The 12,847-nt window shown below is 37.3% G+C and overlaps 1 protein-coding gene across 1 annotated transcript in view; it reads right to left on the reverse strand.

Moving 5' to 3' along the window:
- The window catches only part of nol11 (nucleolar protein 11), a 46,781-nt gene that overhangs the window by 14,389 nt on the left and 19,545 nt on the right, over positions 1–12,847 (reverse strand). The window contains exons 4-11 of the mRNA XM_067459469.1: positions 10,528–10,676; positions 9,459–9,516; positions 9,220–9,361; positions 8,937–9,140; positions 4,006–4,082; positions 3,777–3,897; positions 3,584–3,681; positions 3,232–3,282 (exon numbers count right to left, since the gene is read on the reverse strand). Of these exons, the coding sequence (XP_067315570.1) occupies positions 3,232–3,282; positions 3,584–3,681; positions 3,777–3,897; positions 4,006–4,082; positions 8,937–9,140; positions 9,220–9,361; positions 9,459–9,516; positions 10,528–10,676 (900 nt within the window). The remainder of the gene's footprint in view (positions 1–3,231; positions 3,283–3,583; positions 3,682–3,776; positions 3,898–4,005; positions 4,083–8,936; positions 9,141–9,219; positions 9,362–9,458; positions 9,517–10,527; positions 10,677–12,847) is intronic.

Genomic DNA, 12,847 nt, shown 5'->3' on the forward strand with positions numbered 1-12,847 from the left:
AGAATCCACGGACTTTGTTGTTGTTGTGACATAAAAGTAGAAAATGTATAGATTTATATAAAACATTAAAAAATTATATATTTGTATTTATTGTATTTATTATAATTATTATATCTGTATCATATGGCAAAAAATGACAGAGTGAGTTGTTCCCGCTGTCATAAAGGAACAAAATGCTTAATTTCGTTTAATTTCGTTGGACAAAGGGTTAAAGAAAACGTAGCCTATAATGTCTTAGTTAGACTATGTTTAAATATTAGCCTATAACATTATTTTTTAATTAAATAGCCTAACTGTCTGTAGGCTATATAGGTCTATTCAATAAAGAAACAAACAAAAATCGTCGGTAATGGATTGACGTGTGTAATGTTTTTCTGTTCACAATTAAACAGAATTGTCAAATATTCGGGCTCATGTTATACGAGCTGAGAACTAAACTTTGTTTTGGGGAAATATTACATTCCTGACCACTTTTACACTCTATGGGCTCAGAGAGATAGGGTATGCAGCCTGGTGCTATAATGGAGATTCCAAAGCGCTCTTCTTTGGTCAGAACCACGGAGAACGATCACGGACAGGTCCGCCCTATGTACCGAAACTTTTCACAATGCGACAACATATTTAAAGAGCATTAAGCTATAAAAATATCTATTATATAATACTACTAAATTATTATTATTATTATTATGTAAAGGGAGGGGAAGCAGCCGCAGCGAGCGCAGACACAGTGCGGCCAGAGAAACGGAGGAGCGACTGCAGTAGGCTATGGTGTTTGTGCAAAACTACGGAAAAACTGCAGAAAAAGACCGGGTGTTGAAACCTGTCACAGAGAAAAGAGTGGGTGTATCCCCACGGATGCGATGCCCCTGTAGCCTACATGTTGTGAATGCTCTAAAGTGACTGTTTCTTTGAAAAAAAACTTTGGACCACTTTTAATCCTGCGGTAATCTACCTGTAATAATGTAGGCTATACTTTCTTTATAACATTGTCAATCAGGCACAATTTTATTAAGAAATATAAAATAACTAGGCCTATAGCCTACCGTAGCCTACAATAGAATAATTGAGACCTACAGAATTATGCCAAACATCAAAAGCGTTATATAGCAGGCAGAACAAAACCTATTTTAGGCCTATTTTTATACATTTCAGTATTTGTTTTAAATTAATTTATAACACTTTGTTAAAACAGTAGTTTTAAATAATGTTCAACGCATTGTTACCCACAATTTTAATTCCTGTGTAAATGCATTTATGCCGCTTCAGAGAAGGATTAAACGGTCTGTGTAAATGCACATTTTCACATTTAAAGATGCCTCAAGTGTCAAAATGCTTTTACTAAATATTTACTCTTATTTTGATTATTACTGTATCCCATTATTTAAACGTTTTTATCACATGAATAACAATAATGTGTGGTTGAAAAGAGTGCTGTTTGTTTGTAAAGCTGCTTCATATGGAAGCTGCTCTCTCCGGATGAGCAGCAGTGCCAACACAGATTTGAATGTTGCAGTGTGATGATCGTACTTTCAAAGGTTAACCAAAGTCTCATTTGAAACTTCACACTTTCGCTTCACAAGCATTTACATCAGTGGCCGACCCTCTCAAATAGTGACAATAGGCTAGTGTAGTAGTAACAAATAGTGAGGCTGTCTTCTGGCGTGGAACAGAGTGAGCGTTTTCAATTAATTCCTATGGAATTTCATGTGTAAGTCAAGTCTCAATGGAAAACTTGCTCTGCTTGCTGTGGACATCCGACATTCATTAACATGAGCAGCGGAAAAACACGCACAGTTCATGCTCTGCTGATGCTTGCAACGTAAAACAGGCATAAAAATAAATAAAAACAGCAGATTTGTAGTCATTTAGGGGGGGGTGAAACACTCAGTTTCAGTCAATCTCATGTCAATCTTGAGTACCTATAGAGTAGTATTGCATCCTTCATATCTCCGAAAAGTCTTTGGTTTTATCATATTTATAAAAGAAATATAGGCTGTACCGAGTCTTTCCGGAAAAAACCGAGCGCCTGGAGGCGTATCGTGTGGGCGGAGCTAAAGAATGACAAGCGCGCAAAGCGGTGACGTCCTCAAGCGTGGAGAAACCCATGGCTATCTCAGCTAATACAGATAATGATCCAGAATCAAATCTGAGGGAGAAATAAATTGAACAGGAGAAACGGCAACATAAGGACGTCCGTCTCTGTGGTATGTAAGTTACTGTATTTAGTGGCCTCTCCACATTTCTGTGTGTTTACTCGCAGTGTATGAGGACATGATTCGGTTTATGGACTATTGTATGCGACTAGACCTTAGAAGTAGCAAGCAAAACGGTTTTGCACGTCAGAATACTGTAACGTTATACAGAGAACAACAATGGAGTAACCGTTAGCGCATTTGAATGATGAAGCACGCGATCGTGTCGTTTACTGATGTTTACTCATGCGTCTGTAGCCAAAAGCAGAGACATTTGAAGCAGTTTAAGTTTACTCACCAGCTGCTTCCAAAGCAGGACCGAAGCTTTATCGCTGGGAGTGCTCCGTCAAAAACACACTTCTTTGGTATGATTTGGTAAAGGCCTGACAGCAGTGGCGTGTAAATCCATTTTGAGACGCAACTGAAACGATGGTGTGAAGCTTCCCGTCATTTCTGCGTTCAAATCGGTTCAAATGCAGCGCTGCCTTCCCGGAATGCTGTGCTGAAGCGTTGAAGTCGCTCGACGTCACCCATAGGAATAAAGAGAAGCGCGGCGCCACATAAGTGTTCACGGACGACTGGATCTGCATCTGAGAGACTGTTTACGGCGTGCTCTAGTCACGCGCGCGCACCCTACCGGGAGAAGAGCCCGTACAGCCCATACAAGGACCTTCCGCTCTTATTAACGTCAAGTAGACCCATACTCGAAAAAAACTCGCCGAAACTTGTGAGAAACCGGAAGGAGTATTTTTGACACAGAAATACTCCATCAAACGTCCAACATTAGTTTTTGAAACTTTGTCTATGTTTAGGATGGGAATCCAAGTCTTTAACAGTGTAAAAAGCTCAGTATGCATGAAACAGCATTTCACCCCCCCCCTTTTAGGAATTAGATTGTGTGGGTTTTTGAATAAAGATTGCGATTCTTTTAAAGATAAATCGTGCAGCTCTAATTAGCCAAGTAGGAATTTGTGTGATTATATGAGCTAATTTATCTTGAAAGTTCTTTTTTGAAGTTTCTGATAAAGCAACCTTATACCTTAATGTGTTCTATAAGTTGATCCACTGTTAGTCCAGACTTGACAATAGTCTGGAAGAAAAAGTAAAGCAGAATATATTAAGTGACAAAAACAGTCAGAACCAATACATTTGAAACCCAAATGTTGCACATTGCAAAATTGCACATTTTAATTACAAAATAACAAAATTTGGACTAAATTAAAAACATTTAAGAGAATCAACAAAATTCGGAAAAAATATTTTCTGCATACTAATAAAGAAATAGTGTCACACAAAAACAACACAGTTCAATATATTCACAAGATAGTTAAATGTATATTCACAATAAATAATCAGTCAACTAAACATTTACTTATTAGAGTGTATCTTACTTTTCTTGTAGACATCCTGCTCTTGATTCCTGGTGTATGTGTGATGTCAGCATGAGGTTGGGCAGTCCAAGTAGTCAAAAGGCTGCATGACTTGGATTCTGAAGAAAAGTCATGACAAGTTTTGCCACATTTCATATATGCTACAATAGAAAAGAACACTGCAGATGTTTCATATTTCAACAAAAGTATTTACCACTCTGGCTCTGCTTCAGTTTTCCCATAGTAGATGCAAGAGATGACTTCTGGCACTCAAAAGGAACTACTGACAGCATCTTCCCATGAGGGACGTATAGCTTCCCAAAATAACACCACAACTGTATTCAGGAGAAAATGTTACACTGCAGCTTTAAACTTATGTATTATCTTTGTGACACATAAAAATAAATAATAGAAATTAATAAATAAATAATACATTAACCCACCTGACCACAGATCCTTCCAGCCATTTCTTTACTAGCCTGAAGAGTTTGGAAATGTGTGTTCCAGATGCAAAGGTAATCTATGAATGACAACATTTCAATGATCAGCGGGAGAAGAGCCAATCAGATATTAAATAATAAAAGAGGGGAGTAAAACTTTTTTTAAAATCCAGCATTAAACATCATTGGTAAGAATGTGAAGAGCATGGGAGAGTAAATAATAGCCCGTAGTTGGAAAAACAGAGCAGTCATAGACGCAAAGGATGCAGCAGCAAACATTAATAGGGAAAGAAAAGGGTTGATATTAACATTACTATTCTAAACCAAAAGTGCAGTTATTGCCTACAAGCTACCATATTTTCATTGTGCCGCTCAGTGACAGCAGAGGGCGCTGATGAACTGCAGAATGCGGCCGGTTACCCCGGACACCCGGAAACAAACAAAAACCGCGTGTAGCTTTTAAAACATCCATTCGTTTTTGTAATCTCAATGTTGTTCATCAAAGCACCAAATACTTAATACTTAAAGACTTAATAAGCTATTTATTTTCAAACAAACATTTTTATGTTTTAATCTGGACTACAACATGCCCTAATAATTAGAACGTTCTGTTATTGTTCAGTAAAACTTTGAGACATACGACTTCATTAGTTAACATGTTAATTCATTATTCACCAAACTGACAATGAAAAATACTTATAAAGAATGAATCATTCTATGTTAATATCTTAGTTACTGTTTAATAACATTAAAATCAAAATCAAAATAACTTTGTTAATGGATCTAAGATAAAACTAACAATGATCAGTATTTCTTAACTAACATTAACAAAAACATTATTTTCTGTACCAAATGTAGCTATTGCTCAATCTTAGTTAATGCATTAAATAATGAGACCTTATTGTAATTTGTAAGCCTACCTGTTGTTCTTTATAGCCTACTTTTTTTGCAATTTAATCTGTTTGAAAATTGTACTTTTACAGCTCTGAAAAATATCAAGAGACCACTTAACATTGATTTCTCAATGAGGGGTCTCTTAATTTTTTTTCCAGAGCTGTATATATGCATTATTGTATTTAAACATTCAGTTATTTTTGTTCTTACAATAATAGTTCTTAAAGCTGTTATGCTATGGCAACACTTTTTTGCAACTTATTTCAATATCGTATATCGTGATAAAACTTCATCAATTAATCGCAACATGAAAAATTGATATCGGCACATGTCTCTCTCTCTCTCTCTCTCTCTCTCTCTCTCTCTCTCCAAAATGGTTTGGGTAGAAGGTGATCGCGTTGAAAATAAAGGCATTTGTCTAGCGTAAGAAGCTCATTTGAAACATTGCCGCGGCTCATTTAAGAAAATGACAGCTCCGAAGAGACGCCGCTTTAGTTCGAGGTAGTGCTAACAATAATAAAGAAAGACGATCAACACCTTATGTGTTACCACTGAAATGTAGATGTAATATATTTCCAAAAGTAAGCCCATCTTAAGCAAAATGCACGCTTCATACTGTCGTCTGCCCTGGCTCTAACCTCGAATGTTTTAGCCTGTTTACTTTTTGCAAACCTTGTGAGCGCACAAACCCAAACGCTGTGACCTCGCGTCAAATGTTTTTGTTGGTTTATTAAGTACAAACAGGCGAGTTATGAAATTGAGTGCGAGGGATATGTTCACTTCACACAAAAAGATTTTTGAATGAGATGGCTAACTGTAGTAGCGTCTAGTCCACTGTATAATAGCCTAATTTAGAGATCACTTTTTTTTTAACCGACAACTTTGATCGGTTAACGTTGATACAGTCAACCATCGGTCAAAATGTCATCGGTTAACATCCCTAGGCATGTGTTAACTTTACCAACTGTCTTGCTTGAAAAAAAGGTTCTAAATAAAATAAAAATGTACTAAATAAAATAAAAATGTAGTCCATACTACCTTTATTTGTTTTGTATATCATTTCAAACTGCATTTCCACATTGCAATTTTGTATAGACTATTCATAAACTGAATTAACAGAAAAATTGCTATATCATTATGTATATTGTTATCGGGATATCAAATGAGCTATATCGGGATATGAAATTTTGGCCATATCGCCCAGCCCTAGCTGTAACAATATAAGACCTGAAATATTTCAGTTGATGTGCAATGAATCTAAAATACAGGACCTAGCTGACAAAAAAACAAAATATGTATTGAAATCGAATGCGTTTCTGATGTGTTTATATTTCTGTCGGATGCATGACCATACAGTCTGGTTTCTTACATCACTAGTTGTTACATCGCTTTAACTGCTTGAGGTAAATGTTACTGTTAATTAGGGATGGGTATCGTTAAGGTTTTAACGGTATTACTACTCTTACCGATACTGCTTATCGGTCCGGTACTTTAACGGTATTCTTATCGGTACTTTTGGAGATTATATATATATATATATATATACATACATACACACACACACACACAATTAACAAAAATACACAGCCTACACATGCAGTGCTTTCCTTTTTTTAGGAAGAATTCTACTAATCAAATGTAAAATTACACTGTTCATCATAAATAGCCAAATTAATGCTTATTAAAGCTGAAGTTATTCATGCAAGAGCTGTGAGTGATTTTCTCTTTGCATTTGGTTGTTTAATTCGCAGTAATTCGTCAGAATGTTTATTTACACCGCTGCCTCTTTAAGACTGACGTGCAGATCTATAGGCGACTGATAATAGGCAGATGGACTATATTTTCTCCTGACTATATCCATATACTACGTCCATTTTCGACACAAACTGTGTTGTGTTTAAGAGACTCTCCAAGCCGGTCATTTTGACAGATGTTTGTGTACATTTGATCGTTAGACGCGAGTGTGAAACCGAAAGTGTAATTTGCTCGTCTCGTTGCGGCTGTTTCAGAGCGCGCGCGTCGACTTGGGAACAATCTCTTGCGCACATTTTTGTGCATTTAATCGCTCTTTTTATTATTAAACGCGTCCCACAATTTACCAACAGTAGCTAGACTGTATTTTACAACAATCACTGATCGTGCTGATTCTGTCATTACGTTTGAGTTTTATGGAGAAATGACAGCGTAGGCTACTGCTGCAAAGGGAATTAAGTTGGGCTAGACATAAATATTATTATAATAATCTTTGGAAGACAAAATCTAAAATAAAAGCAGACTATCACAGATCTAAAGTGTAACCAGGCTATGTTTAAATGTTTGGTTCTGTCCTCGGCTGTCGTTTGTGGAGCTCTCTCGCTCTCTCTCTCTCTCTCTCTAGTCACGGGCATTTTCAGAAGTACCGACAGCAGAACCGATAACGTCTGAGCTTATCGATACAACGGTCTTTCAAAATTCAGCCCCGGGGCCCGTTTAATACCGGTTTTCGGTACCCATCCCTACTGTTAATGTTAGCATTTCCTCTCAGCCTCGACGACAAAGTAAAGTACATACATACTGCTGTTCTTTCAATGCTAAAGCATCTAGTCACCAAAAAAAAAAACTTTATAATGATTTGGCAACATGTACTGAAGTGTTCTGTATTCATACCGTTTCCCTTTCGCTGTTTTAAACGCGCGTCAGATGTGTCAGCGCGCTCTGTGCAGCATGTGCTGTGAAGCGCGCAGCCTCACGAGTCCTCACATGTTAATGTAAACAGTGATAGTTTTTTATTTGGCCTCTAGAGGCTGCTTGTGCACTATATAATACCAGCAGCCCCTTCTCAGCGCTCTTGTAGGCTACTGTGCAATGATAGCACCCTTCTCAGCCGCTCCCGCAATGGAGGCAAACCCGGAAAAACTATCTGTATTGATTTTTGACGATAACCGATTGTTCCACCAATCAGCTAACGGTGCCGATTAATCGGGCAAATCCGATTAATCTGTTGACCTCTATTAAACTGTTATTCCCTTAACTAAAACGAGTTGACACATACCTCTCTCACCTGAGTGCGTGCACTTAATCTGTTACGCGCAGTGACGATCTGATAGCATTTAGCTTAGCCCACACAAGCCCAGTTTATTAACTATGGTACCAAACAGAGATCAAGTTAGAAGCGACCAAACACCTCCACGTTTTCCCTATTTAAAATATATATACACACACAGTGATGGGAATAACCGTTATAGATAAACGGCGTTACTAACGGCGTTAAAATTTTCAGTAATGAGTAATCAAACGAATGACTGTTTCACCCGTTACAACGCCGTTACCGTTACTGAGAATAAAATGTGGCGTTACTATAATTGAGCTCACTGAAGCAGTTTTCATCCAAACAAGCGCGCTCTCAGCGGACCTGCAGCTGTGTGTGGGATGAAACGATTACCGGTTTCACGATAAACCACGATAAAATGTACTGACGGTTAGTAATATCATTTAAAATTTCATTATCATAATATTGAACCGTTCGGTTCGGCCTTCACGGTTCAATACGCACTGGTGAATTGAGTTTTTTCCGGTTTTGTATTTAATTATTTATTTCCATTTTTCTCAGTTTAAAATATTACTCTCAGTTTATTTTGGCTCTTTTTGAATGTGCCTGTGAGTCTATGCACTTACATGAGCAAATATCCAATCATATGCACCAAAGTTAGATGGTGTTTACCCACGTTTTAAAGCCTTGCTGGTTAAACATTTCATTCACGTGCATGCACTGTTTTGCATTAAGCACATGCACTAAACGTCTGTCAAACACACGTGATTACTGGACAGTCTTACTGCGCTAATACTGTCAAATTCACACAAGGTTAACATATAAACACACTGTTATGTCTAAAGTGAAAGTAAAATCGCGTGCATCCTATATGAGATGTGACCAGGTCTTCAATTAACCGCAGCGCAGCCTAGTGCACGCGTGTCCTTGAAGGGAAGTTCACCTCTATTATATATATAATTAAAAAGCTAGCGAATAAGGTGAAATATCAGGATTAAAGATGGAGCGTCACCTTTACAAGCTCCCGCAGAGGGGTGGGGGAATCCAACCACAGCAACATGAGCCTCATCAAGTGCAACAGCAGCACCAGATATCAGTTTTTCCTGCCCCAGAGGCAGATTAAGACAGAGGGAGCGAGGTAGAGCTTGGACACCTTCAGCTCCTGTAGCTGAACTTCTGAGTGGCAACACGCTCTCATACAAGCTTCCATTCAAATCTGAAAATGCAGAGTAATCAAGTTGCTTGTAGTACAAAATTCTTTCTGTTAAGATGACAATGAACGAAAGGAGACTTACACAAGCACAACAGGTGTATGTTATGACCCCTGCATGTGGCAGAGAAGCTGATAGGTGCAGATTGACCAGGTTCAGTCTCAAATCTGTGTTTCACAAGAATGTTGGGGTTACATCTTTGAGCATACAGCCAGTGCTCTCCTCTCTGAAACAAACAAAACCTTGAAGTTGATTTACAGGATCTCTTCATTAAGCACTGATAGAAAAAATATCCACAACGAGTCGAAAACTTCAAAGAGAACCTGTTCTGTGCTAAACAAAACAACAAGCTGGTGCTCCGCCTGAACAACAGTACTCCATCTGTGAAAAAGAGAGAAAAAACATTACACCAGGAAAGCCCGAAGCGTTTTGCCAGATTGAACATTTTAAAATGCTTGTGCACTATTCGATACTCGGTTATATATATATATACACAGGTCCTCCTCAAAAAATTAGCATATTGTGATAAAGTTCATTATTTTCCATAATGTAATGATACAAATTAAACTTTCATATATTTTAGATTCATTGCACTCCAACTGAAATATTTCAGGTCTTTTGTTTTAATACTGATGATTTTGGCATACAGCTCATGAAAGCCAAAAATTCTCAAAAAATTAGCATATCATGAAAAGGTTCTCTAAACAAGCTATTAACCTAATCATCTGATTCCTGAGGCTTTTAAAAACTCCCAGCCTGGTTCATTACTCAAAACCGCAAAACAAATGATACCTACTATTTGATCATCCTTGCTATATTTTGAGTTATGAGTCTTTAAATTTGTGAATGTCACTCAGAAAACAACAGTTTTAGAAATGTCAAGGACTGAACAAAGAGGCTAACTTTGTTCCCAATGCTGCAACTTTTTCTTACTTTATGAAATATTTACTTTATAAACTATGTAATATTTTTTTTTTTTTTTTTTGTGAAAGTATGAATTATAAATTCTTACTTTCACAAAATTTGATCCAGATATAGGACACATATAGGGGGACATCACCAAAAAGGAATTAGGCTTCGACCATATTTCCTACCCAAGTTATTGCATATCAAATAAAAAATATATATATTTTAAAAAAAGTATTTTATAAGCAGTTTCTCAGCACTAGATTGTCCAAATATACTAAACATTTTCTAAAAATATAAAATGTTTGCTAACAAATGATACCTACCATTTGACTCTCCTTGCTATAGTTTTGGAGTTATGATTCTTTAAAGTTGTGAATATCACTCAGACAAAAAAACTCTAAAAATACCCTTAGGGCTTAAGGGGTTAATATAAAGGCTTACTAAAAAAAGAAATTATATAGTGAAAAGCCTGCAAGCTCTGACCTGATCGTTTCTTCCTCTGCCAAAACATCTTCTATAGGCTGTTGTGGGGAAGCGAGCAAGGAGTCCAAGAACCTGACAGCCCCACAGCAAAACAGCACCACAGCTTCAGAGTCAGCAGCTGGCAGCACTCTGTGAACATCAGCAGAAACCTGAAAACCAGCACAAACACTATATTTCAGTAACGATCAAAAGCTACACATGGTATTAAAACAAGTCCCAGACAATCCATTTGAAATTGTGTAATTTGAGTCCACACGCAAGTGACCACTAGAGATGTGATGTAAAGGAAATTACCACCGATTAATTAACATATGCCAACAAACACTGGTAATTCCCATATCATTTGGGCGGTGGAGTGACTGAGTTTTCCCTCTTTTGTAACTCACTCAGAAGTTAAGCTTCCACAGGAAGGAACTGAAAACGCTCACTCTGCTCCACGCCATTATAAATTCTTGTGTGGCTATACGCATTTTACTATTGATGTTAATTTCGGTAACAACCATTTTTTTCCATGACTAAGACGAGACAAAACACAAATGTCCTAAAAAGGATGTTAACTTCAAAATGAAATTTTCCTGATATTTTACTCACCCCCATTTCATCCAAGGTTTTATACATAAATTAAGGTTTCTACACATAATGGACTTTAATGTTTTGGTCTGGTAGTTGGTGGGTTTTGTTGTAAAACTTGGCAACTCTGTCTGCACGCATGCTGAAATAAACGATCTTTGCCGGTGTTGTAAAAAAGAAAAGAATTTAAGGATACACATTTACTTACCAACATGATCAACATTTCAGAGAGAAATAGCGAAGGTGAATGCATATACAAACAAGCTCTCCGTTTAGGATTTGAACAAATATAATCCAAGCGCCTTTGATTACGTGCATGGTTACGTTACTGTTTATCATCCGATATCGTCTAAAGCCCACCCTGATGATTTCATTAGTCAGAACGCTTTCTGTTCGGGCATTAATTACTCCTCTATGGATAGAGTCCAGACCGAACTGCCCATCCTCAAATGTTGTGGGCGGGGCTGAGTTCGGCTGGCCAGGCTAGTCACTTCCACAAATTTGTAAAAAATAAATAGTGAATGAATATAGTCACCCATGGCAATAAAACCAACAAAATGCATGAATCTTGTTTGGCATTACAACAACGGCTAGTCCAATGGTGTGCTATCTGTCTTTAATATAATCGCTTAGGTAGGAAATATGACCAAAGTATTAAAAGTAAACCACAACAATAAGCAATTGCTTAATATAAGTAAAACATTAAATAATATATATGTAAATAAATGATAATAGGACAAAAATACAACAAAGATACAGATACAAACAGTGCTTTAGGTATAAGTGCCGCTTTCCCCTGTTTGTGTTGTTCTTTGTTTAACATTAACTTTACTCATACTTTTATTTGGTCATTATGCAAGATGGTGAGAAAGATCTACCTTCGCTTTCATGATCACAGAAAAGGAAGAACTGTCAGCTGAAAAATAAAATCCTTTTTATGTGTCTGTGGGGTACAGTCAGAGAGAGGCTCATGCCAATAACACAAAAGCTGATTGGCTGAAATAGAAGATGCGTGTTGGTCTCATATGTAGTTGTAATACAGCGAACAATATTTGAACTATGAAAAGGTTTTTCAACTGTGTTTTGTAGTATGTGTCCTTAATAACATTATAAAAGTTTACCAAAGTTTGACCACTAGAAAGGTGTAATTTTCAAGATGGCGTCCAAGGCCTTAGGCCATGGGCAGGAAGGCCTTAAATTATCCTAAACTCCCTCATTATTTGACCTAGCCAAGTAAACTTGGTGTCTAACGCCATGTTTTCTGGGTCTATGAATCCATTGGACTTTTCTAAATTGCACTGACATAATTACATACTTATGGAATACATGTCATGTAACTCCTCCTACTTAAGTAGTTTTTGGACACATACCCTTTTTTGCTAAAACACAGATTTGGCATTCAATGTAAAAGTTATTGCAACTAGAAGTAACTTAAATTTGAGTTGTATAACTTTGATCATAAAAAAACTCTAAATTAGCCCGAACATAGGCCTGTGCGTGAACTAGGGTTGGGCACCGAGAACCGGTTCTAACTTGGAACCGTTTAAAAATAACGATGCCATTGGAATCGTTTAGAAAATTTGTTTTCGGTTCCGATCTTCGGTTCCAAGCGCGCAAGTTTTGGTTTCCATTGCCGCCTGATTTCCGGTGCGTGCGCGCCCGCTTGTTCTTTTAACCATGGGGCACGGGGCTCTCTGAAGTATGGATTTATATCACTTTTAAAAAGCCTGGGTCGGCACAGTGCAACAAG

This window comes from Pseudorasbora parva, chromosome 12 (genome assembly GCF_024679245.1).
Source record: "Pseudorasbora parva isolate DD20220531a chromosome 12, ASM2467924v1, whole genome shotgun sequence".
Lineage (NCBI taxonomy): Eukaryota > Metazoa > Chordata > Actinopteri > Cypriniformes > Gobionidae > Pseudorasbora > Pseudorasbora parva.